The sequence below is a fragment of the Bos mutus genome, chromosome 24, assembly GCF_027580195.1.
Source record: "Bos mutus isolate GX-2022 chromosome 24, NWIPB_WYAK_1.1, whole genome shotgun sequence".
Lineage (NCBI taxonomy): Eukaryota > Metazoa > Chordata > Mammalia > Artiodactyla > Bovidae > Bos > Bos mutus.
Genome location: NC_091640.1, coordinates 52,384,069 through 52,409,741, shown reverse-complemented (window position 1 = coordinate 52,409,741; position 25,673 = coordinate 52,384,069). Strand labels below are relative to the sequence as shown.

Sequence of the window (25,673 nt, the reverse complement as noted above, 5' to 3'; positions counted from 1 at the left end):
TGCAGAAACATACTCATTAGATGTAATAATTTTTAAAAATAATAGTTCTTATCCAGGTAAGAAATATCTGTACACTTCCAAAGTACACTTATGTATTCTTGACTTTAGCTGGATAACAATATGAAATTTGGTTTTAAATAAATCCCCATGGATTACAATGCAAATGTATTTCACAAGGTGAACAAATAAATGTAAATGGCAATTTGATGATTATGTCTCTGTCTTTCAAAAGTTTCCATTTCAGATTTAATATTTAATTAGTCCAACTTTATCCCTTAATGCCACTAGAAAACAGACTTTTTGGTCATATTAAGATAATCAAACATATTCTTGCCAATTTTCCACATGGCTTACCTGGGTTTCTCATCTGATTGACCGAGATACATTATTTAGGCTATGTGAATATAAATATTTAAAATTTTTGTGTATCTAATGGCTGCCTAAATAAATGCATGCTCGTGCTGGGAATAAACACTACATTTGCATCTGTCGCTGCCCAGAGAATGGAAGGACACAGTATCACTGATGGTTATTGACACAATTAATCAGTATCCCTGTGACAAAGAGTCCACAAAAGAGTTAGAAGAGATTTTAGAGACATCCTTACTAAAGTCTTGGAAACTTTCAATCGAATTACCAGTTTGCATTTGGAATGACATATGGATGTTACCCTCTACTTAGCTAAGTGACTTGTAATAATTACACCCAGGATGTTGAGACAGAGCCAAAGTCAGTGCTTTGACAGTGAGTCTGTCACAATTACTTAAGTGTTGCTTTTTTTGTGAGTCTCACAAATGAGTCTAAGCAAATCCTAGAAATAAAATTAAATGAGAAAGTAGATATTACTGGGCTGGCCAGAAAGTTCATTTGGGATGTTACAAAATATCCAAACAAACTTTTTGGCCAACCCAATACACAGCCCTAAGAAGGTAGCAGCTATTGGACAGGATCTTAGAAAATGTCCATTCCAATCATCGATTATTTAGGAGAGAAAAATGAGGCCAGAGTCCTAAGGATTTTGCGGGGAAGAGAGGAGATAAGAGATGGAGAGAAACAGCTTTCTTTATCATATCAATCACACTGGATTGTAGCTACTTCTATGTCCAGAACTCAAAAAATCCAGGCTCTGTGTCAGTCTTAGTCATTTCTGGATCCTTAGTATTTAGTGCAATGCTTCTCAGAAATGAGTGTATATATGGATGAGCACATGAATGTTCAGTATTACCTTGGGGAAGGCTCTTAACCTTGCTAAACCTCACCTTCATCCTCTGCAAACAGGGATAAAGGTAACTACTTCTTAGACTATTATCAAAGGAAAGTTTAAAAAAAATAATAGTGTTCAGCAATGGACTTTGCACAAAGCAGCACTTGTTAAGTATTAATGGAATGAGTGAGTGAATGAAATCAATCATAACGAAAATACCCATTTTTCTGGAAAGTTCTACCACAAGACATGGAAAGGTAAGAAAAGCTTTTGGCATATCCTTTTCTAATGGTTCAGTTAGAAAAGAGGGAAAATATAAAACTAAACCCAATAAACAATACAGAACTTAAAAACAACTTCCAAATACATGTTCAAGGAAAAATTATTCAAACTACTCTAGACAATATAATTCTGAAGAGAATAAAGAACACTGCAATACCTGATAAGATTCTGACTTCTGCTTCATTTCCTGTTCTTGAGCTGGCTGGATTCCGGGCTAAGCATCGATAGATCCCAATGTCCCCCGGTTGAAGTCGACTGATCTGCAAGGCTCCAGAGGGCAAGACCACCACTCGGGAGTCGCCAGGGATGGGAGTCAGGTCTTGCTGGTTTTTCTGCCAGTGTATTGTTGGCATCGGCTCCCCAATGACTTCACACTTGAGTAACACCGTGTCACCCATGAAAGCCGTGATAGATTCTGTCTGGGAGAGGAACCTCAGGGGTCCTAGGAGAAACATGAAGAATGAAGAATAAATCTTTCAGATGAGTCACAATCATCCCCAAATAAGATAATCATACCTGTATTCTTGATAGAAAACCAAGAGAAAAGTACTTTGGTCACATAATGCACAGAGTTGACTCACTGGAAAAGACCCTGATCCTGGGAAAGATGGAGGGCAGGAGGAAAAGGTGTAACAGAGGATGAGATGGTTGGATGGCATCACTGACTCAATGGACATGAGTTTAAGAAAACTGGGAGTTGGTGATGGACAGGGAAGCGTGGCGTGCTGCAGTCCACAGGGTTGCAAAGAGTTGGACACGACTGAGTGACTGAACAACAAAAGCAGTTTCAAGAAAGATGGGCCATATTAACCATCAATTTTAGTAACAGAGAACAGTCTTTCACAGATTGACTGCTTAAGATAAATAATCATCAGAATTTATCAGTTATGCTGTGGCAGAATGAAAAAATGTTTATGTAGGAATTAGACTTTTTTTTTTTTTTTATTTCTAGCCTGTCTGGGCCACCTATTCCATGTGAGTCTTCCAGTAACTTGTTTCATTTCTTTGGGCTATAAAATGGGATAACAATAAATTCAGCTCATACAACTACTGTGATGTTCATTTGAAATAACATGTAAAAAGATACATAGATAATTAAGCAAAGGTAGGGAAAAAAGAAAAGAGAAAAAATAAATAAAACTGACCACTACTGAGCATAAAGCATGGTGAGAGAAGCCTCCTCCACCATGCTGTTGTATATAAAAAGGTAGAAGATATTTGGAGCCTACCATCTTGAACCTCCTTCTGTGAATAGATGGATTATTTGTGACCCTAATGCTTTGGCCACGAAAGCATTTCTTTACGATTGCAAACATATCTGAATGACTTTTGTCACCACTGATGGATCCTGGCAATTTTACTTTCTAGAGTTAATTCAAATCAACAATTTTAATTTCTTGATTTATCTTCTATTCATCATAGTTATATTCTACTTTTTAAAAAATTTTTACTGGGGTTGGTTTCATTGTATGTGCATTTCACAATAAGATTTGATTCACTCATCAGTTTGGGTTTCATGTCAAGTTTTTCTGCTCATATTTATCTTACTGTAATTTTTATTTTATAGATTTATTTTAACTAGGCCAAAATTTCCTAGGTCTTGGTTTAAATTTTCTAAGGAAACTTTCTACCAGTGTTTAGTCAATAACAAATTCTAATGTGTTCAGTGTGAAATACCGTTAATTTTATTTGGGGGTATATTAATTCTTGGGGTCGCAAAGAGTAGGACACGACTGACCAACTGATCTGATCTGATCTGATATTAATTCTTACAAACCTAACTCTCCAGGTAATCTGATAAAAGTTTTGCTTGGGTGAAAAGTGCGAAGGCAAAACAGCCTAAGTTAAAACATCATAATTTAACGTGGGAGACAATCAGGAATGCTGTGGAGAAGTCTCATATTCTAGGTTAAGGTAATATTTCATGTCCCTTTCAGAGATTATTCTTTTGAGCCACAAGATAGCTGAATTCATGAAAAAGGAAATCACATCAATATTATATTCAGAATAGATAAAGGTTGCCAAAGATGGTATACCACTTTTTATAGTCACAATCCTAAACAGACCTACAGAGCTGGAGATGTGACATTATGGTTCAGCAAGAACAATTCATTCTAGACCACACGGAAACAGTAACTTTGATGCACATGTTAATTTATCAATTGAAATTTATCCTACACATAGGTACTAAAATTACTCATCTGGAGTCTGTATCCGTGGAGCTATGAGTTTGTCTCAGCAATGCAGATGTTTCTACAGTGGGAGCCAACCATATGCTTAATTTTCTCCTTACTTAGCTAACTGGAACTAATCTCTAACTATGCTGGATCCACTACTGAATGAAGACCAAAAGAAATCAGTTAACTTGTGCCCTGCCTCATTGTTCCAAGTCCAGTTTCCAAGCCGTTTGTAGTGTAGAATCTTGGGCACATTCAAAAGAAGGCAGCTTAATCTACTATTGATTAGCTTCAATATGGATTTAAAGCATGCAGCTGAACAGAGAATGGTTTATATATACTACATTAAGCAAATCTGCAATGACATGTGGCCAGATGTCATGACAGTTACATGGGTCAAGATATTTTTCTTTTTCTTTTTCTAATTTTATTTTATTTTTAAACTTTACATAATTGTATTAGTTTTGCCAAACATCAAAATGAATCCGCCACCACAGGTATACACGTGCTCCCCATCCCGAACCCCCCTCCCTCCTCCCTCCCCACACCATCCCTCTGGGCCGTCCCAGTGCACCAGCCCCAAGCATCCAGCATCGTGCATCGATCCTGGACTGGCGACTCGTTTCCTACATGATATTTTACATGTTTCATTGCCATTCTCCCAAATCTTCCCACCCTCTCCCTCTCCCACAGAGTCCATAAGACTGTTCTATACATCAGTGTCTCTTTTGCTGTCTCGTACACCGGGTTATTGTTACCATCTTTCTAAATTCCATATATATGCGTTAGTATACTGTATTTATGTTTTTCCTTCTGGCTTACTTCACTCTGTATAATAGGCTCGTTTCATCCACCTCATTAGAACTGATTCAAATGTATTCTTTTTAATGGCTGAGTAATACTCCATTGTGTATATGTACCACAGCTTTCTTATCCATTCATCTGCTGATGGACATCTAGGTTGCTTCCATGTCCTGGCTATTATAAACAGTGCTGCAATGAACATTGGGGTACACGTGTCTCTTTCCCTTCTGGTTTCCTCAGTGTGTATGCCCAGCAGTGGGATTGCTGGATCATAAGGCAGTTCTATTTCCAGTTTTTTAAGGAATCTCCACACTGTTCTCCATAGTGGCTGTACTAGTTTGCATTCCCACCAACAGTGTAAGAGGGTTCCCTTTTCTCCACACCCTCTCCAGCATTTATTATTTGTAGACTTTTGGATCGCAGCCATTCTGACTGGTGTGAAATGGTACCTCATAGTGGTTTTGATTTGCATTTCTCTGATAATGAGTGATGTTGAGCATCTTTTCATGTGTTTGTTAGCCATCTGTATGTTCTAATGAGGTGGATGAAACTGGAGCCTATTATACAGAGTGAAGTAAGCCAGAAGGAAAAACACCAATACAGTATACTAACGCATATATATGGAATTTAGAAAGATGGTAACAATAACCCGGTGTACGAGACAGCAAAAGAGACACTGATGTATAGAGCAGTCTTATGGACTCTGTGGGAGAGGGAGAGGGTGGGAAGATTTGGGAGAATGACATTGAAACGTGTAAAATATCATGTAAGAAACGAGTCGCCAGTCCAGGATCGATGCACGATACTGGATGCTTGGGGCTGGTGCACTGGGATGACCCAGAGGGATGGTATGGGGAGGGAGGAGGGAGGAGGGTTCAGGATGGGGAACACATGTATGCCTGTGGCGGATTCATTTTGATATTTGGCAAAATTAATACAATTATGTAAAGTTTAAAAATAAAATAAAATTTAAAAAAATAAAAGCATTACAAAAATATATTTTTCAAACACATTTCTGACTTGTTTATTTGATAATGTTCTTCTTGGTGTCCATCCCTAGCATTTTATTTTATAGTTAAGGAAACCTAGCTTGGGAATAATTTACCCACACCTATGAGTTACACATTTTATACAAAGTAGATAAGAATAAAACATTTGTGATCAGCTGACAGAATATCTGGATACTTTTATATATTCATATATATGGTCCTGTACAAGTTAACACACACTGGATAAAATTCTAAACACGTATTTTACATCTGAATGTCTGTGGTATTCAAAAACTTCACTTGCAGAGTTCTAGACTTAGAATGAAACATAAATTGAAAGAGTAATTCAAACTGTACTCAATAGACGATTCCTCTATATAAACTTCATCTAGCCCGAAGAATCATAGATAAGGCATGAGACTGTATATGAATATAATTAGGCTTAATGGAATTGGCTACTATTGCGCATGCTTATTCACTATGCATTCTATGGTGATTTCAGATCTTAACAAACAGGGGGTGGGGATCGACTTTAACTTAAAATTTAATGAAACGATGTTTGAAAACTTCAAATAGTGGATTATTTGACATAGAGAGAAAATATAAACATGATTTGTATCTTTTCCTTTTTGTCTCTACAAAAGAAACCCCACATATCAAAAAGCAATTCTAAGTTTGTGAGGTTCTATATGGCTTGAATTAGTGCTCCCGATATTGTGCTACCTTTGTGCACTCACATCTCATGGCAGTGTAACAAACCAGCAACAGTATTAAAAGAAGAAGTTATAGCCTATCAACTTAGCACCATATTTTCAAGGCACAAGTACAAGCACCTAGTTATAAACATTAAACTCACTGCAATTTATAAGGATGAAATACAGTATTCTCATAAGTCATTTAATGCTCTAATTCAATATAAAGACATAGGTATAATTTTAATTATATCCTTATGAAAAACAGTTACTTGCTCATCAAGAGCCTTTTCATGGAAAGAGCATGGTTCAACTCATTGGATCACATTTGACTAACTGTAAGCATAATGGGGGGCTTCCCAGGTGGCTCAGTAGTAAAGAATCTGCCTGCCAATGCAAGAGATGCAGGTTTGATCCCTGGGTTGGAAAGATCCCTTGGAGAAGGAAATGGCAACCCACTCCAGCATTCTTGTCTAGAGAATCTCTTGGACAGAGAAGCCTGCTGGGCTACAGTCCATAGCGTTTCTAAGAGCAAGACATTTCTTAGCAACTAAACAACAACAATCATAGCAAGAATGGTATTCCTATCACTACCCTTTTCTCGCCTAAATCCATCCTAAACATAGTCAAAAGATTAGTGTTTCTAAATCACCAAAAGTTTTGGTTTCACTCAAGAAACTCTAAAATTCCATTTTCTAGTATCGTCTTAGACAAATATCCTGTTACCCAAGAATCCACACAGTGTTCCTTCCAGGCTCACCTTCCATAACTCCTGCAAAAGAATACTCAGATCTATTGACCAGGTCTAGACCTGGCTCCTTCTCGATGGTATTTCTCATTATATTTCCTCTAAAGAGGTATACCTTCTCCCCTAACATCTACCTACCAAAACTGTCGTCCTTCTTAGAGTACTAAGTCAAAAAACCCTCTTTTCCTTAATCTTACTTATTGGAAATCATCTCTCAATCCTTTAATTTTTAAAGGACGTAAAGACAGTATGACAGTTGATGGTATAAATAAAAGGATTATCAGTATTTACATGTTTGTATACGTGTTTTTAAGTCCACAGAGCATAGCAAATATCTACTGAAAGAAAAAAATATAGATATTTACTGAGGTTCTGTGTCTATGTAGACTATTGCAAGACTGCAAATTTTGATAATTGCATTTGAGTGCTGGTTTATCACTTTCTTACCTACTCTGTGGCAGTTTGGGATGACAAATAATACACCTGGGTGCCAGATTACCTTGTGTCACTTTTGTGGTTCATCATTTAGCCAAATCTTGGCTTATTAAAAGCAAAAAACAAAACAGAAAACAGAACAGACAATTCAACATAAATAGCAATTGATCATCTCTAACTGTTAAAGGCTGCTTTTTGACTTGGCATCAACCAACTGGGTTGAATTCTGGGATGGTGCTTCTGGTAATTTTAAAAACCAAGTGGAACCTCCCTCTTCTCTCTGGGAATGTCCCACTTTTGGCCAAGAACAGACAGCATTGTTATTATTTTTTTTAATTGTTGCTCCTTTCCTCCATTTGACATCAGTCTGTAAATGGAGAAACAATATCAAAATGAAAAATCCAAAGAACAGAAAACCCTAAATAAACCCTCAAAGTTGGCCTCAGGGTCTACATTTCACAAGAACCATCAACTCAACCTTCACGCAGTGTGACTCATTGGAGAACTATCAGATCCAGATCAATGACACAGGAAACTTGAGTTTTATCATTGATCCTATTCTATTCCTTCATAAAATACCTCCTTTCCTTCCCACAACAGCTCTTCGAGTAACTGTCGCTACCTTACAGATGGACCTTGGAAGCAAACTCATTCAAATGTTTACATTATGTACAATTGTTTAAAGAAAGTTTTGTCCTGAATGATACTCTTTTAAATATCCTATTTTCCCAAGCTAAGTGAAAATGTCCCCAAAAGAGTTCCTTTTATATAACAGTACCTCCTGGCTCCTCAACCCCCAAGTATCAGCATAATACTTGTAAACTCCTTTTAGTAAGTACACTCTGCCCCAGATTGAATTCTTACAAACTTCAGCCTGAATAATTTTGCAATTAAAAATAGCACATGAACCTATGGTTGGTGTTTCTATGGAAGCCTTTCACAGTTAGCCTTGGGGGAAGGCTGTTTGCAAGAATGAATTGTAGTCAAAGTTCCTATCTTCTTGGTTAGCCTGGCCCAGGATTCTAAGAAACTTTTAGGCTTGTCAGAGAAGTCTCATCACAGCTAACTGACAGGTTTACACATTACCTGCACCTCTGTGTATTAACAAAGATCAGCACCTATTAGTGAGGAGGACAGTTCAGGAACCATAATAAGGAAAGAACACGCTGTTTATACATAAGGACAAGTCAGACATGTATATGTGGTGACTCCATTTTATTCCTTGCGATACGATAAGGAATGATAAACACAGGCACTGATAACTCAGATTTTATAAGCTGCTAATAATAAAAGTGCCTGTGCTTCAACATTAGGAATTTTACTGATGTCAACTATCCTAATTACAGTTGTATAGGAAGCATTACATGTTAGCAAGAGATATATAGCCATTATGAGTGTAACAAGGAGAAATGGGTGTTCCCTATTTCAGTTTCTAAAAGGATCCTTCCTAATTCTCCAGCTAATTTTAACACTAAAACGATTCATTATCTATTTATATAGGTTACTTTGTTAAATGTTGCTCAAGGCCTAATAAACAGCCATAACTACAATTCTTTTCTAGAACATTTACTAACTATGGACTGTAGCCTATGAGGCTCCTCAGTCCATGGGATTTTCCAGGCAAGAATGCTGGAGTGGATTGCCATTTCCTTCTCCAGAGAATCTTCCCAACCCAGGAATTGAACCCGGGTCTCCCGCATTGCGGGCAGACACTTTACCGTCTGAGCCACCAGGGAATCCCTTACTAACTATACTAAGACTTAATTACCTGGTATTTAATAGTGCCAACATAGTACCAGAATTCTCATGTCCTCAGAGGGGCCTTCCCCAAATCTAGATAGAATTATTCCTATGTGCCTCAATTATTCCTATGTGCCTCCAATTATTCCTATGTGCCTCCTTTGCAACATTCACTTCAGTTATAATTTATTAACCGTGGACTTAATTTAATAGCCATCTTCCCAGCTAATCTGTAAATTCCAGAAAAGTAGAGCTGGTTCTATTTTATTCTGTACTCTGAACACTTAGCCCAGTGCATGGCATATCATTATCCATCAGTATATGTTGAATGAAAAGATATGTACGCTGGATTAGGGAAATATCCCAGACTCTTATACATTGGGAAATGTAGGAAGAAGAGCATACAAAGATTTCTTCATGGAAAGTGAAAAAGGTTTGAAGCTATTAAACAGACAAAGTCAACCCATACAGATCTTTATTTGAAAAGATTGGGGGAGGGCACGTGTCCAGTGCATCCATGGAAATTTTGTCTAAGCCCGATAAGTTTAAATTGTGGAACAGTGATATTTCTAACGAGATTTCCCCATTCTTCCTTCAAATCACTGTCCTGGGAAACAAGCTTATCAATGGTCTCAGGACCAGCCCCGTCCCAGCTGGGACAGACTGGGTAGTGGCTCCAGTCAGCAGTCAGGCTCTGGCCAATACATTTTTTTTTTCCAGGAGCTCAGCACAACCAAACTGTTGGCTGTCAGCTGGGCAGTAGAAATGTTAATAGCAAAGCAGCAAACATTTTTCATTTGGGCTTTTCCTTTGTGATGCTAAAAAATGAGGTAAAAAATCACCATGGCAATGAATACAAAGCTGGTAAATCTGCAGGGACATCAAAAGTGTTAGGCTCTCAGAATTAAAATAATGAGAACAATAGTCTCTCCGCACCCTTCTACCCATGCGCTCATGGGCACTCACACACACCACATGGGGTAGCAGAGAAACCTTTCCACGGGTGCAGTCACCAAGTTTGAAGAGCTTAGACATGCACTCTCATCCACTTAAACCTAAACTACCTCTGCTTTTTAAGCTGAAGTGGAAATATTCCAGTGGAAACATTCCATTCCAGGTTTATGCCAAGACTCTCCTCTTCCTCCTGGGAGGCCTCTCCACCCACAGCGCCCCCAGACTGGGCCTATTCCTTCTTTTATATTCTAATCTCAATGTGGCACATGCTTCTGATTTGCTCTCTGGCCTCCTTGGCAGACTATCAGGATCCCTGTCTCCTCCTATAGAAGGGCTAATTATTAAGTAATTAAAGTTCATTTAATAAAAACAGACATCAATCGGAGGACAGACCTTGCAGTTGCAAACCCTGTCTTGCTTTTAAATATTCAGCAACGTGCTCATATCCTGCGACTGCCAGGGGAGAGCTGCCTTCAATGCTTTGTTCGCTCCAAATTAAAGCCTCACAGCTACGTCCCTTCAAAGCCAGACCTTGTTTGCCCCCTTTTAATTTTCAAATTAGCCCAGGGGGAGAGAATAGACATAATTCAAAGAGAGGTTTTCCAGATTTGGTTGCTTTTCAGCAGCCAAAATACCAACAAAGGATTCTTAGAATACATGATAAGCATATTTCTCTATGTTCCTCTGAGAGTTATCATTTCCCTTCTTTAGTTTTTTCCCCAAGTTTTTGTTTTAGCATCTTCATTTTCACTGGTGAAATGACAGGCTCCTAGGTGGCTGGCTGAAAAGTGGTGGCTGGAATGTGGCATTGCAAACCAAGTCTAGGAAGTGTGTCTGGCGGGTACCAGCCACTCTCCTCCAGTGTGTGGTCTGGGAAGAAGTATCCATGTGGCCGATTAGTTGAACTCACAAGGATGTAACAGAAGAAGTATGAAAGGGAAAGAAAACTGTAGGCAAATGATACAGTTTGTCCAGCTGTGCAAGATTAGAAGCATGTACATAACTCATTTCCCTGGCAAAAAAAAAAAAATAGGGAGAAATGTCATCATATAAGACTTTCTTGGAATCACCCATGTGGTTTATTCAACATAAACACTCTAGGGACTGCTCTGGTGGCTCGAGTGGCTAGGAATCCACCTCTCAATGAAGAGGACACAGGTTCCATCCCTGGTCTGGGAAGAACCCACATGCTGTGGGGTCACGAAGCCCACGCACCACAAGTATGGAGCCTGTGCTTGGCAACAAGAGAAGCCACAACAACGAGAACCCCACGCCCGGCAACTAAAGAGCATCCCCTGCTCACTGCAACCAGGGGAAGCCTGTGTGCAGCAATGAAGACCCAGCATGGCCAGAATTAAATACATAAATAAAACACTCTCTAACGGGCTGGTATTTTCCCAGATCTTTCAAAACTGATTACACATTAGACTTGGAATCAAGTGGTCATTTTGGGAACTCCTGTAATCCATGAGTGATCAAGAGTCAGTTTGAATAGAGGTCTATCATCATTTCATCAACTTGCCTTGTTAGGTTCTTGGCCTTCATATCCATTGGAGCAATTCAGGATTCTCCAAGTCACCCCTGTTAATAGCAGCCTTAGGGCCTCTGGTAGCCAACATCACACCTTCGTAAGAATTCGAAAAGGGTGCTCTCTTTGAAGGGATGAGTGTACAAAGATGTTCCGTGGGATTGGCTAGCAAATCTAGAGTTGGGCTTCAGGGCCTGCCTAACCTTTGCTTGGAGACTGTTCTCACACATGAACTACACCCATGTAACTGACAGCTCTGTCCACCCTCTCTTGACTTCATGATCCGCAATCAGTCAAGCATGATTCAGCTTGGCTCATCCATGTCTTTTGTTAACTCTAGGGTCAACAGAGGCAGATCTTAGAAGCATGTTTCCAGGTAGCAAGTTAATAACTATTTTTCCTCATCCTTCTGAGCTATTATGCAATATGTATTTCCCAGAACATGAATAAATAATGAACAGAGCTATATCACCTCTTCCTCAAAGTTACATGGTATTATATTCACAGAGAGAGATTCTTTTTCAAATTTAATCAAATCATATTGAACATCAATGCCATTTTTGTCCTATGAGTTGATACACTGCCTTTGAAAAGTGATTCATCAATGTATATCATAACAATGGAACTCAAGAACTTCACTTCTAGGAATTTTTCCATAAACATATAAAAAAAAGCTATACACACACACACAATTATTCAGTACAGCATTATTTAAAATAGTGAACATTAGAATATGAGCTAATTGCTGATTATTATAAGCAACTGATGATTGCATAAGCAAATTATGGAATATCCAGCATACTTAACATAATACAACCATATAAAATTGTTAATATTTTTTAAAGTGAAGAAAATTATTTCTCTTTTTTTTTCTCTAGAACAAGCATATCTGAAAGTATACAAAGGGACATTTTGCTAATGATTCTAACCCTCTATTCAGTGTGGATTAAAAAAAAAAACAACTATTCACAAGCATATTGATTTTCATGAAAAGATGTTTACTTCCATAGGCTTTGACAATAACTTTATTTTCATTCTCTACTTTGCAGATAAAATTCTTATTACAAAACCTGAGATTGGTTTATAATCAATAGTAATGAATAATTTTACAGAATTCAGGCTCAGGCTTTCCATCAAGCTTAAATTTCATTACGCATGGCTAACAAATGGTCACAACATTCATGAAAGCTGATTATGAATGTGGCTGATATTTGCTGGGTCAACCTGTAAACTGGGCTTGTTTCAAGGCAGGCAAATCATCCAAACAACAGAAAAGCAAGCTCTTAGAGTTGTATGACTTTTTGTTTTACATCAAGTAACTGTCACCAGCCCTTCCCTACTATCTAGGTTCTCCAGATAACCCTGCCACAAATCTCCACCACCACTGATTACATCATCTTACGGGAATTTCCAAAGTACTTTTTGTTCATTCACTTTTTCAGTCAGTGTGGTGGTTAATTTCATATGTGGATATAAGCACGCCATGGGGTGCTAAGACTTTCAGTTAAACGTTATTCTGAGTGTATCTGCGAAATGTCTGTAGACTAATATTTGAATCAGTATACTGAGGAAAGCAGACTGCCCTCCCTGGTGGGGCTCATCCAGTCCATTGAGGCCTTGCACAAAACAAAAAGGTGGAGTAAGAGGATTCATTCTTTCTGCCTGACTTTGAGCTGGGACACCAGGTTTCTCAAGCATTCAGACTGAAACCAGAACCAGCACTTACACTGTTTGCTTTACTGGATCTCTTTACTGGACTCTGCCAACCGCAGGAGGATTTCTCAGCATCCATAGTCTCATGAGTTTCTCTGGAGAACTCAGAGTAACACAATCAGTCAACATTTACTGGGGCTCCTAACATGTGGCAGCGGAGGCTTCCCTAGTGGCTCGATAGTAAAGAATCTGCCTGCCAATGCAGAAGCGGCTTTGATCCCTGGGTCTGGAAGGTCCTCTGGAGAAGGAAAGGGAAATCCACTCTAGTATTCTTGCCTGGGAAATCCCATGGACAAAGGCAGGCTACAGTCCATGGGGTTGCAAAAGAATCAGACACAACTTAGCGACTAACACGACAACATGTGGCAGGCAGCGTCCTGATGGCCTGAGAAATATAATGATGAAAACTGATACTAGCTTCTCTCACCAAAGAGCTCCTCTGGATTTTGAAAGTCCAAGGGAGACGTGTGAGATTCATATTCATCATATTTCTTGAGTGAAATATGCTAAAGCCCCAATAACAGGAGAGCCCAGACAAAACTTAGCAGGAGATAACCCTATTAGTCTCAAAGCTCACTGAAACAATAACCTATTGAGGGACTTTCCCTGGTGGTCCAGTGGTTAAGGACTTGCCTTCCAATGCAGGGGATTCGGGTTCAATCCCTTTGGGGGGACTAATATCTCACATGCCACAGGGCAATAAGCCTATGCAGAGCAACTAGAGAAAGACCACATGCCACAGTGAAGGCCCAGCACAGCCAGAATTTTAAAATAATAACAATAATTTAAAAAGAATCTATTGGGTTATGATTGTTTCAAACTTTTCACTGAGTGTATCATCCAAAGGATTAAATACTTTTCTACCTGTTAATAAATTATCCCAAATGCTGACTTTTCTTGCTACCAGTAGCACTGATTGAATACATACTAGGCACTATATAAGGTATAATAATATGAAGTATAGCCTCTTCCTGGCTGTAAAGGGCTCTACTAAAATTCCCCAGAAACATCTTGTATTTTCAGCTTGTTAGGTAGGACCATCCTCCTTTCAATATAAAGGATTTTTTTCCTGTTAAAAAAATATGACTGACTCCCATATTTAGAATTTGTAGACACAGATCAAAGAAAGGAGAAACCTAAATGGAACAAGTTTTCAGCGAAAACAGTGGTTCAGCTCAATACCTACCTCTATTTCAGTATATAATTGATTAAAGTTAATTTGATAACAAATGAAGTGAAAGTCACTCAAAGAGTCAGGCCGACTCTTTGCAACCCCATGGAATACAGTCCCTGGAATTGTCTAGGCCAGAATACTGGAGTGGGTAGCCTTTCCCTTCTCCAGGACATCTTCCCAACCCAGGGATTGAACCCAGGTCTCCTGCATTACGGGCAGATTCTTTATAGCTGAGCCACAAGGGAAGCCCAATAACAGCTAAGATTCACATCAAATATATCAAAAAGATTAAATTCTTTGACAATTCCAGTATCATTTTTCCTCCCCACAAAATCTACCTGAAATACGAGAATCAAGAAACCCCAGCAGAAATAATCATTTACATGAAAAACTTCTGGTAAATCTATATAATTTAAATTTTGATTTGAAAGTACCTACTGGGAGAAAAATTGGAGCTAATGAGACATTTGCATGCAGTTCATTTGCACAATGGAAATGGGAAGACAAAATACATCACTTCACTGCTAAACATGTATGATTTTCTACCTTCTCTACTGAGACCTTGAGGAAATCAAACCATTTAAGAAATTACCAAAAATTTGTAGCTTGTCCCAGAGTTACCAAATATCCCTGATAGGATGAGCCATTCAAATGAAAAAAAAAAAAAGTATCTGATGCCAAAATTCAATTCATATTTTGGGATTGTTTCAAACTCACCAGAATCAATATCTACCACAAGAACCTGAACTAATCATTTATTAATGCTAATGCTTTAATAAATACCTAATAAATGCTTAGCATTAGGTATACAAAAAGACAACATTAAAAGATATACACTCTTCTATAAAAAGATAACATTACAAAAAGATTAACATTACTTTGCCAACAAAGGTTTGTCTAGTCAAGGCTATGGTTTTTCCTGTGGTCATGTATGGATGTGAGAGTTGGACTGTGAAGAAGGCTGAGCGCCGAAGAATTGATGCTTTTGAACTGTGGTGTTGGAGAAGACTCTTGAGAGTCCCTTGGACTGCAAGGAGATCCAATAAGTCCATTCTGAAGGAGATCAGCCCTGGGATTTCTTTAGAAGGAATGATACTAAAGCTGAAACTCCAGTACTTTGGCTACCTCATGTGAAGAGTTGACTCATTGGAAAAGACTCTGATGCTGGGAGGGATTGGGGGCAGGAGGAGAAGGGGACGACAGCGGATGAGATGGCTGGATGGCATCACTGACTTGATGGATGTGAGTCTGAGTGAACTCTGGGAGTTGGTGATAGACAGGGAGCCTGGCGTGCTGCAATTCATGGGGTCGCAAAGAGTCGGACACGACTGAGCGACTGATCTGATCAATGCTTAGAATCATTTCCTGTTTAAAAATGTCAGTAAATTAGACAACAGTAGGTCATCTTTCCTGAAAATCTTTCCGTGTGGAGTCATTCTAGTGGGCTCGATAGTATCTGATACTTGGACTTAGAGTAAGATGGATAAAGGACATACCTGGGCAGTCAGAGAGAGGTATTTTTCCTGTTTCTTAGGGGTGTGGTAGTAAATAAAACATTCCTTCAGGACAGCTTTAAGTCTCAAGTATGAGAGTACTTAAACACTTTCATGGAATTACAGATAACACTACTTCCAAACTTGTTTATGCTCTTTCCTGATCTTATGATCAATTAGCATAAAAAATATTAAAGTATTAGGAATTATTTCTTAAAAGGGAACACGGTTCAATAGATACAAAATGAGCTTTGAAGAGCAGGGGGCGAAAAGGAGCATGGCAAAGGGTTAGACTAAGGGAGTCATATATTACAGATAATTCAGACAGAGCACCAACTTGGTAAGTTTGGATTTCATTCATTATTAAGGAATTCTGAGCAAGAAAATTACGTGATCAGATATACAATTTTTGAATACCATTCTTGTGTCTGTGTAGAGGATGAGTGGGACTGAGGTCACAGGTGAAGCCAAGAGTGGAAACAAGAATCTCACGAACGGTAGTCGAGGTGAAAGAAAACGGGGTTTGTATTGGGAGAGAAACTCACACTGGCAGTCTTGTCCTCCCACCCCTGGGGCTGGGCCTCAAATCCTCACATAGCCTGATCTGATTTACCTCTTTGTATAAGAATCTTTTTCCATTTCAGACTCCGTGGATGTTCCTTTGTTCTGATGAAGAGTGTATGTCATTGATCCTTAGGCACATTCCCAGTCTTCAGTATTTCAAACTCCACAGCGAGGGTCTGGAGAATTTTCTACTGTGGCACAGAAGGGTGCAAGCAGACCAGCTGCCCTGTGCCAGCTTTCTGGGGACCCCCTGGCCATGGGGAAACACTGCCCACTTGTTTATCTGAGTAAAGCACTATTCCATCCAGTGCTTGGCTGCGTTTTGCTTGCCTCGGCAACTCTGATGCTGAGATACAGTGGACAGAAGTGTCTGGAGTCCACCCCTGGGAAGGATAACAAGTGCCCAGTGCTCTGTCCCCCAGCTCGGGTAAGGGAGGTAATAATGAGAACAGGAAACAAGAGAGAGGCTAGATACATTTTGAGGCAAAATCAACAAAACCTGTTGAAGGCTGAGTGTGGGTTGTGAGGGAAAGGGATAGATCAAGAACCAGCCCTGGCTTCAAAAAAAAAAAAAAAAAAATTAGGTTGTGGGAGAAGGGAATTTGGCTTGGGTTAAGTGGGTGTACTGCGGTAGTTTGAAGGAAGCCAGAAAAAAAGGACACGTTAAGAGATGTGGCACTAAAACTTGAACAACAGTAAGAGACCAAGGAAGTTACTGGCTGTCAAGCTCTGAATCTCAAAGTTGAAAGGATTAGAGGTCATCATCAAAGTTCTTTCCATTTGTAAAATTATATAACCATGTGATTCTATGTTTAAACATCTTAATATGTGGCCAGACCTTACAGTCATCCAACATTTAACAAAACTAACACAATAGAGAGTATAAATTATTGGAGATACAGAAGTAAATAAAACATTCCCCATCACTGTCCTGATACAGCTGCCAGTCTAGGAGAGATACGGTGCTCATCCGACATTTATCACAAAGACACCAAGAGAGACTTAAAAACAAGCTTGGAGATTGACGCTATGAGTGATTTTGATTTGTTAGTCGCTCAATCATGTCTAACTCTTTTGCAACCCCATAGACTCTAGCCCACCGGGCTCCTCTGTCCATCAGATTTCCCAGGCAAGAATGTTGGAGTGGGTTGCCATTTTTTTATCCAGGGAATTTTCCCAACCCATATATTAAACCCACATCTCCTGTATCAGCAAGTGGATTCTTTACCACTGAGCTACCAGGTAAGAGAGGAGCCAATAAAATCTCCCCAATATTGCAAAAACTGACCAACTCAAGTTAATGTGAACAATTCTTGTTCCTTTATTATCCCAAGTGAACTACCTTGTCATTTATTGAGCCTTCTCATTTAGTCCCTCTGATTTACTTTAGCTCTGTAGATAAAACTCTTGTTGTCAAAGGCTATCTAAAATATTGTTATTTTTAAGACATACAGCTTTTCAACTAAGAGAAGATCAAAAGTATAAGTTTCCAAAAGCTAGATTTATCCTAAACTTTGCCAAGTTCTTTGAATTGACTTTGAATGAAAATTTGCTCTCTTTGAAGCAAACTCTTATGTATTTCACTCTTCTCTTGGCTTTAGCATTTGAGGATTTGAGACAATGTTTAGAGTGATTTACAGATACTACTTCTGTGTCAGAGTGGTGTTTGAGACACACAGGACATCTTATTGTAATCTCTATTCATCCTTTTGGGAAATATGCTGCTGAGTTGAGTCTTAGATCAAGGATCATCTATTAAGATACCAATGAAATCCATCAATCTTAAGTCCCTTATGAATTATGTGTGGGATGCATCTTTAAAGCAATTTCTCACCACTAAATGTATTAAGGGTTAATCTGATTTTATTGGGGATCTCAGAATATAGCATTATTTCTCAAATTTCTCATCAGATATGTACCATAGTGAGTATATTTTTCCTGGGTTTATGAGGTCATTCACTCTCCATATCTATCTCCTGCAGTCATAGTAGCAAAATGCCCTGTTAGAACTAGTCTTCTCATTTAGCTTCTGAACATGGCTTCCTACTTCCCATCTGACTGCTCAGCTTTGCCACCCCTCTGCTCTCTGCCTGATTTCTTTACTTCTTCACACTTTCTGAGGGCTGAGCCTTGTGTGGATTTGTTTACTGTTCCAGCCTAGGTGTCTGGTACTTAATAGGCACTCAATACACATTTGATGAATGCACAAGTAACTGAATTCAACTCAAGCTTTCAGGTCCAAATCACATCTATTTTCCCTTTGCTTCTCTGATATCCCATCCAATATATATTTTGCTGGCTCTCATTTGGCAATCCACAACCAGTCATTGATATATTACCTTATTTTCATGCATCTCTAGTTAAATTTTAGGTTGCTCAAGGATACATACATTTCTCGATATTTTGTGAATATTCACAGCTCAGTGTCTCATATAGGGAAAACATCAAATAATACCCTTGTTTTAAGTCTGATCACACTTAGGAGTGATTATTTCTGCTTTACCCCTTTACTCAAAGGGCCATCTGTTAAGAAAACTCTAAAACAGTTAGCTTCAGTTGATTCATTTCATCTTAAAGTTTTGATAGCAGATCTTTTCCATTTCAGAATATTTTAATGGTGGCCTCAATCTGTGCAAAAGTCTCATTAATTGCAATTTAGAACCTATAACTTGCAATAACTTAGTTCTTAAAGAGTTGGACTATCTTTAAGGCAACTATCAAGAGATTTTGCAAGCAAAGTAATTGGACAAAAACAATTTACAGTGCACTCTGCACTTTTAACGTGACTCCTCTGGATTCTGAAATATGGGACATGGTTATGCAGTTTTACTCTACTTATGAAATCCCTGCTTTACAGGGATGGTTTGATGTCACTGTACACGCCTCTCTAAAAGTAATCTATATGCTTTCTGAAAGTAAGAATAATATTTCAATTTCTACAGTCTCTTCTGCCCAGCACAGTTCCTTTGCAGTAGTATGTGGTAAATGGTAATTGATCAATTAATTATTAAAAGCTGGGTTTTTCATCTGTATTCCTTCCATAATCTTTGTAGCCTCCATTGTTATCATCATTTCCAGAACTCTCAAGTGAATACGAATATAAACAAATATTAGTTTCTTCATTTAAGGCTGAAAGAGACCTTAGAGATGAAATAAATCTAATCATTTCAATTTATGGAAAATATGTGTCAAATATACAAAATTAACATTTTACCCCATCGTCAATATATTTTTTCCAATTTTTATATATTAGAGATTCTGTATATCTCAGAGTATATGCCTATATCTGTGATATTTATACGCACATACATGTGCATGATTAATAAGCATTCAGACATGTAAATAGATACAGATACATAGACAGCATGTCTGAATGCTTATTTATATGTGTACAACTATAGGCAAATATATACATAGATAACTACGTTTCACGTGGATTTATGTATACAAACACATACATTCACTTCATACATATTCCTACGAGATGTATAGTTGACTATTAAGCAAGTGGAGAATTGAGCAAAGTGCTCATATTAAAATAGCGTATTGTCCCTCATTGTTAAGAAGTACTTTTATCTTAAATAATTAGACAATTAACCCAATTTTTCTCACCATTGTTATGTTTTATCACTATTTTCCCTTTATAAAACACACTTTTCATACTTGTTCTCTCCACTAAATTTTTCAAGCAATCAAAACTTAGATTTAAAGAATAAACTGACTCCAGTTTTATCATTTAGAGAAATGGTAATAGCCTTATAAATCAGGAGCTTGTCCATTATACAGTTTTTTTTTTTAATATGATTCAAACTTATCAGCAAAGATGCCTTATTATTCACACCAAATTGAACTGCTAATTTTCAGAGAAAAATGCACCTGTGGAAAAAGAAAATATACCTTTAAATTGCGTTACCCACTGACAGGACCACATACTGTTTTGTCCTTGTTGTTAATGCAGAAATCAGAGGGTGTAAATCTCTTCATCTTCCTGTCAGCACTTCTGGTCAGGGTGTTAATGGCTTGTAGCCAGGAAGGTGCATAGGCTTATAGCCAATCAGCAATGAAACCATTTAATCAGCTTTTCAAACAGGAAGTGCAAGTTGAGGAGGTAGGGGAGCTCTGCACTAATGCATTTAGACGGAAACATCTTAAATCTCTGATTAAAACAAGGGACAAATAATCTTAATCCTCTGCCATATAAAGTGCGTAGAAGAGATCCACTTCATTTATTAAGTGGTCTCCTAATCTTACCAACTGAAAATAAATTATCAGCATCTGAACAGATTTCTTTTCAAAGGGTAAAACCGGATACCCCCTGCCAGATAAAAGTACTCTATGTACCTTCAGAGAGGAGAAGCATCAGAAAGGTCTCTTGCTTAGAAAAACTAACACTTCTATGCACAGATGGTTTGGTCTGGTACAGAAAGTGTAAAGTGTCTAATTCTCAGACAAGCTGGACTGAAAAATCCTGAATGATGATCAATAACAGTTGCATGAACTACACAATGAGACTGTAGAAATGTACCATTTGACATTCTTCAGGGGAAATAAACACAGGAAGTTGAGATAATTGCCTAAAATATCTTGGGAGAAACACCCTGATATCCACCAGGGTTGTATTATAAAAAGCATTCAAGTTGCAAGTAATTTATTCAAATACTTGTTAATAAATGAGAGGGAAAATGGTCATCATGAACAAGACCTAAAAATAAATGTTAATACAATTAGTGTTTTTTATCTTAACTTCCTAGTACTAAACTCTGAACAAATGCCTTTTGCTGGAGCTATCTCTTTGCAGTCAAAATGGCATGAGTAGAGAAAACACAATGTAAAGTACTAAGCAGCACAAAGGGTAAAAAATAAAATGCTTAACTCTCCATTTCTACAAATAAATACTAATGCCAACTTTAAAAAAAAATCATTAAGTTTTTCTAAAATGCTTGGAGAAGAGATAGTGAAAGGAAAAATGAGCTACCTTAATTAGGTCTAAACGTTGCAGAGTGAGAACAAGATTTAGATAAAAATACAAGCAATCTGCTGCTGCTGCTGCTAAGTCGCGTCAGTCGTGTCCGACTCTGTGCAACCCCATAGACAGCAGCCCACCAGGCTCCCCGGTCCCTGGGATTCTCCAGGCAAGAACACTGGCGTGGGTTGCCATTTCCTTCTCCAATGCATGAAAGTGAAAAGCGAAAGGGAAGTCGCTCAGTCGAGTCTGACTCTTCGCGACCCCATGGACTGCAGCCCACCAGGCTCCTCCGTCCATGGGATTTTCCAGGCAAGAGCACTCTACACAGTCTTTACTGGAGATGAGGAATCAGGCTTGCAATACCAGCTGTAAACTGACTCAAAACCTTGCTTTTCTTTTCTTTAACACAGAAATGTCTCCCATATTTGCCATGGCAACTCCATTCCAAGCTAGTCCTCCTCCTGGTGCACTAGGATAACCTACAATGTATATCTGGGGGCTGGGGGTGGCTTCCATGGCAACCCAGCGGTAAAGAATTTGGCTGCAATGCAGGGGATGCAGGTTCAATCCCTGAGTCAGGAAGATCACCTGGAAAAGGAAACGGTAACCCATTCCAGTACTCTTGCCTAGGAAATCCATGGACGGAGGAGCCTGGTGGGGCTACTGTCCATGGGATCACAAAAGAGTCAGAGACAACAGTTAACAGCTTGAAACAAAAACTCTAGAGCAAAGGTCAGCAAACCATATAGTTCATTGGCCAAATCTGGTCTGCCACCTTTTGTAGGACCCATAAGCTAACAAGGATTGAAGAAAAGCAAAAAAAAAAAAAAAAGTCATGACATGTGAAAATTACATGAAATTCAAATATCAGTATCCATAAAAACTAAGTTTAATTGTATGGGCGGTGATGTCCATTTCCTGACCTATTGTCTATGGCTGATTTCAAGCTACAGTGAAAGAGTTGACTAGTTGTGGCAGAAACTATGTGACCTGCAAATCCAGAAGCATTTATTATCTGGTCCTTTAGGAGAAAAAAGAATTTGAGTCCTTGACCACGATAATGCTGATTCAGGAGTTCTAAATTAACTAGCCAATTTCACTCAGTTAGTCAATGTGGTTGGGAGAATACGCTACCCATCTGGCGTATCTGACCTACGTGAACAATCGCACAAAAACAGATCCCTTAGTTCCTTACCATTCCATGCAGACAGCCCCGAGGGCACCTGCTCACTTCCAATGTAACTGCTATGAAGACAATAAAGGAGGTAAAAGAAAAGCCTTATGAAACAGCTTTTTTCCACTTCCTTTTTGGTCTATTCATATTTCTACAGTTGCTTAGCTAATAAGTAATACAGTATTTATTATAATAGGAATTGTGGAATTTCCAGAATCTTGTATTAGAGAAGTTTAAGCAAGGAAGAAGTTCCAGTACTGTTGCCTCCAAATTGCAATCAACATGGCATTTCCGCTTTTCTTCCTAAACTTTTTGGGTAAAACAAATGCAAGATGGGATCAGAAAATGATGAGTTTGTTTCTGGATGTGTAAGAAGTTCAAAAGATAAAAGAGCCAACAAATTTCTTCATATTTTTCTACTTATATCCCCATGTATTGACTATTTTTAAGACCAGCTCCTCTGGAGGCAGTACTTTCAGGGACCTTGGCACAGTGATTTATTAATTTATTCAACAAGTGTTTACTGAGCACCTAGTATACTCCAGAAACTACTCCAGGAATTAAGAATAATAAATCAAAAGGGAAAGAAAAGAACTCTTCGCTAGTAAAAGAAATTACATACTTGTGTACCAAGGTCCACATAGTCAAAGCTATCAATTTTTCCAGTAGTCATGTACAGGTGTGAGAGTTGGATCATAAAGAAGGCTGAGTGCTGAAGAATTGATGCTTTTGAACTGTGGTGCTAAAGGAGACTCTTGAGAGTCCCTTGGACTCCAAGGAGATCCAACCAGTCCATCCTAAAGGAGATCAGTCCTGAATATTCATTGGAAGGACTGATGCTGAAGCTGAAGCTCCAATACTTTGGCCACCTGATGCGAAGAGCTGACTCATTTGAAAAGACCCCGATGCTGGCAAAGATTGAAGGCAGGAGAAGAAGGGAACGACAGAGGATGAGATGGTTGGATGGCATCATCGACTCGATGGACATGAGTTTGAGCAAACTCTGGGAGAGAGTGAAGGACAGGGAAGCCTGGTGTGCTTCAGTCCATGGGACTGCAAAAAGTTGGGCACAACTTAGCAACTGAACAACAAGAGGAATTAGGAAATAAATTGATAAAAATAAAGTATGAGAGACAAGGATGACTATCATGAGAAAAGGAATGTAAGGAAAGGGGTTTAAGTGCGTGTGGGCTGGGATCTAGGAGGTCATTAAGGGACTTACCTTCAAAAGACCTCAATGATGTGAGGGAGTATGGCCATGAGGTTATGTTTGAGAAAGCATGCCAAGCCAGAGAGAAACACATATGCAGAGGCTCTAAGGTGGGCACCAGGAGGAAGGCACATGGATGGTGTATGGAGGATGTAACACTGAATCAGCTCCAAAACCTACTTTAAAGGTCACTCCAGGTGTGTAAGAGAGATAAAGTCCATAAACGTTTCTAATCCAAAGTAGAAACTGTGCTACAAAAGAAGGAAACAGATTTTAAAGTGCCAGAAGATAGGGTGATTCTTTCAGACTCAGAGCATAAGAATAGTTTTTGAAGAAGCAAATTTTATAGACTGCTACTTTGTTTTGTACTGTTTAGGGTTTTTTTCTTTAATTGAGTTAGAGTTGATGTACAATGCTATGTGAGTTGCAGGTGTACAATAGTGATTCACAATTTTTAAAGGTATATTCCATTTATAGTTACTATAAAATAGTGACTATATTCCCTGTATTGTACACTGTTATCCTTGTAGCTTATTGTATACATATTAGTTTGTATCTCTTACTCTCCAATCCTATATTGCCCTTTCCTTCTCCCCTCGCTCTACTAGTAACCACTAAATTCTCTATCTGTGAGTCTGCTTCTTTTTTGCTTCATTCACCAGTTTGTTGTACATTTTAGATTCCACATATCCTTGGGTCAGGAAGATCCCCTGGAGAAGGGAATGGCTACCCACTCCAGTATTCTTGCCTGGAGAATTCCACAGACAGAGGAGCCTGGTGGGCTACAGTCCATGGGGTCTCAAAGAGCTGGGCATGAGTGAGTGACTAACACTTTTACTTTCACATATAAGTGATATCACACAGTATTTTTCTCTTTAATGTATTTCACTTAGCGTAATACAAGTCAATCCATATTGTTGCAAATGGCACAACTTCATTTTTGTGGCTAAGAAATATTCCACTGTGGGCTTTCCTGGTGGCTCTGTGTTAAAGAATCTCCCTGCTACTGCACAAGCCATGGGAGACAAGGGTTCGATCCCTGGATCATGAAGATCCCCTGAAGAAGGAAATGGCAACCCACTCCAGTATTCCTGCCTGGGAAATCCCATGGACAGAGGAGTCTGGTGGACTGCAGTCCATGAAGTTGTGAAAGAGTCAGACACAACTGAGTGACTAAACAACAAACAACAAATATCCTATTATATAGACTTCTTTAAAGGATGGCTATGAAGCAAGGTAGAAGGAGGACAAGAGGCAGGAAGCACAGGATCAGAAAACACTCGGGTAATACCCCAGTCGGTGAGTGGCTTATGTTTGGTTTGTATTGCAGAATGGAGTGGATAAGAGAGGAACATGAGAGATGAGAGTGGAAACCAAAGGAGAGAGGGATTGTTGGGGGAGAAGGGAGCCAGTGCAAGATCATGAAGGCTGGGGAAGAGAGTTTAATCCTGTAGACACTTAGGATGACTGATCTATGGCTGCAGGATACTATGTGTATAATTGATGTTATGATTAATATTGCTTTTAAATGCTAAATTGGGGATGTGTTGGGGTGACAGGGAATGAGCAAACAGACACACATGTAGATAAACGGAAAACAGTATTTGCCTCTAAATTCTTCAGTAACCTCAGAACTTTGACTGACTTTACCTTAGAAATTTTCATTATACATCTTATTACACTGAGAAAGATAGATGACCAAATCTTTCCTGAAGTTTTGGCTCCTTAAACATCCAGAAACACACACAAGTGTACACACACACACACACACACACACACACAAAGTCTCTTCCTTGAGACCTGTAGATCTCAACTGGGCATGGGGT

The 25,673-nt window shown here is 38.7% G+C and overlaps 1 protein-coding gene across 1 annotated transcript in view; it reads right to left on the bottom strand.

Annotated features, from left to right (window-relative positions):
- DCC (DCC netrin 1 receptor) overlaps window positions 1–25,673 on the bottom strand; it is an 877,980-nt gene that overhangs the window by 719,358 nt on the left and 132,949 nt on the right. Inside the window, exon 3 of the mRNA XM_070361809.1 lies at window positions 1,644–1,928. Within this exon, the coding sequence (XP_070217910.1) occupies window positions 1,644–1,928 (285 nt within the window). The remainder of the gene's footprint in view (window positions 1–1,643; window positions 1,929–25,673) is intronic.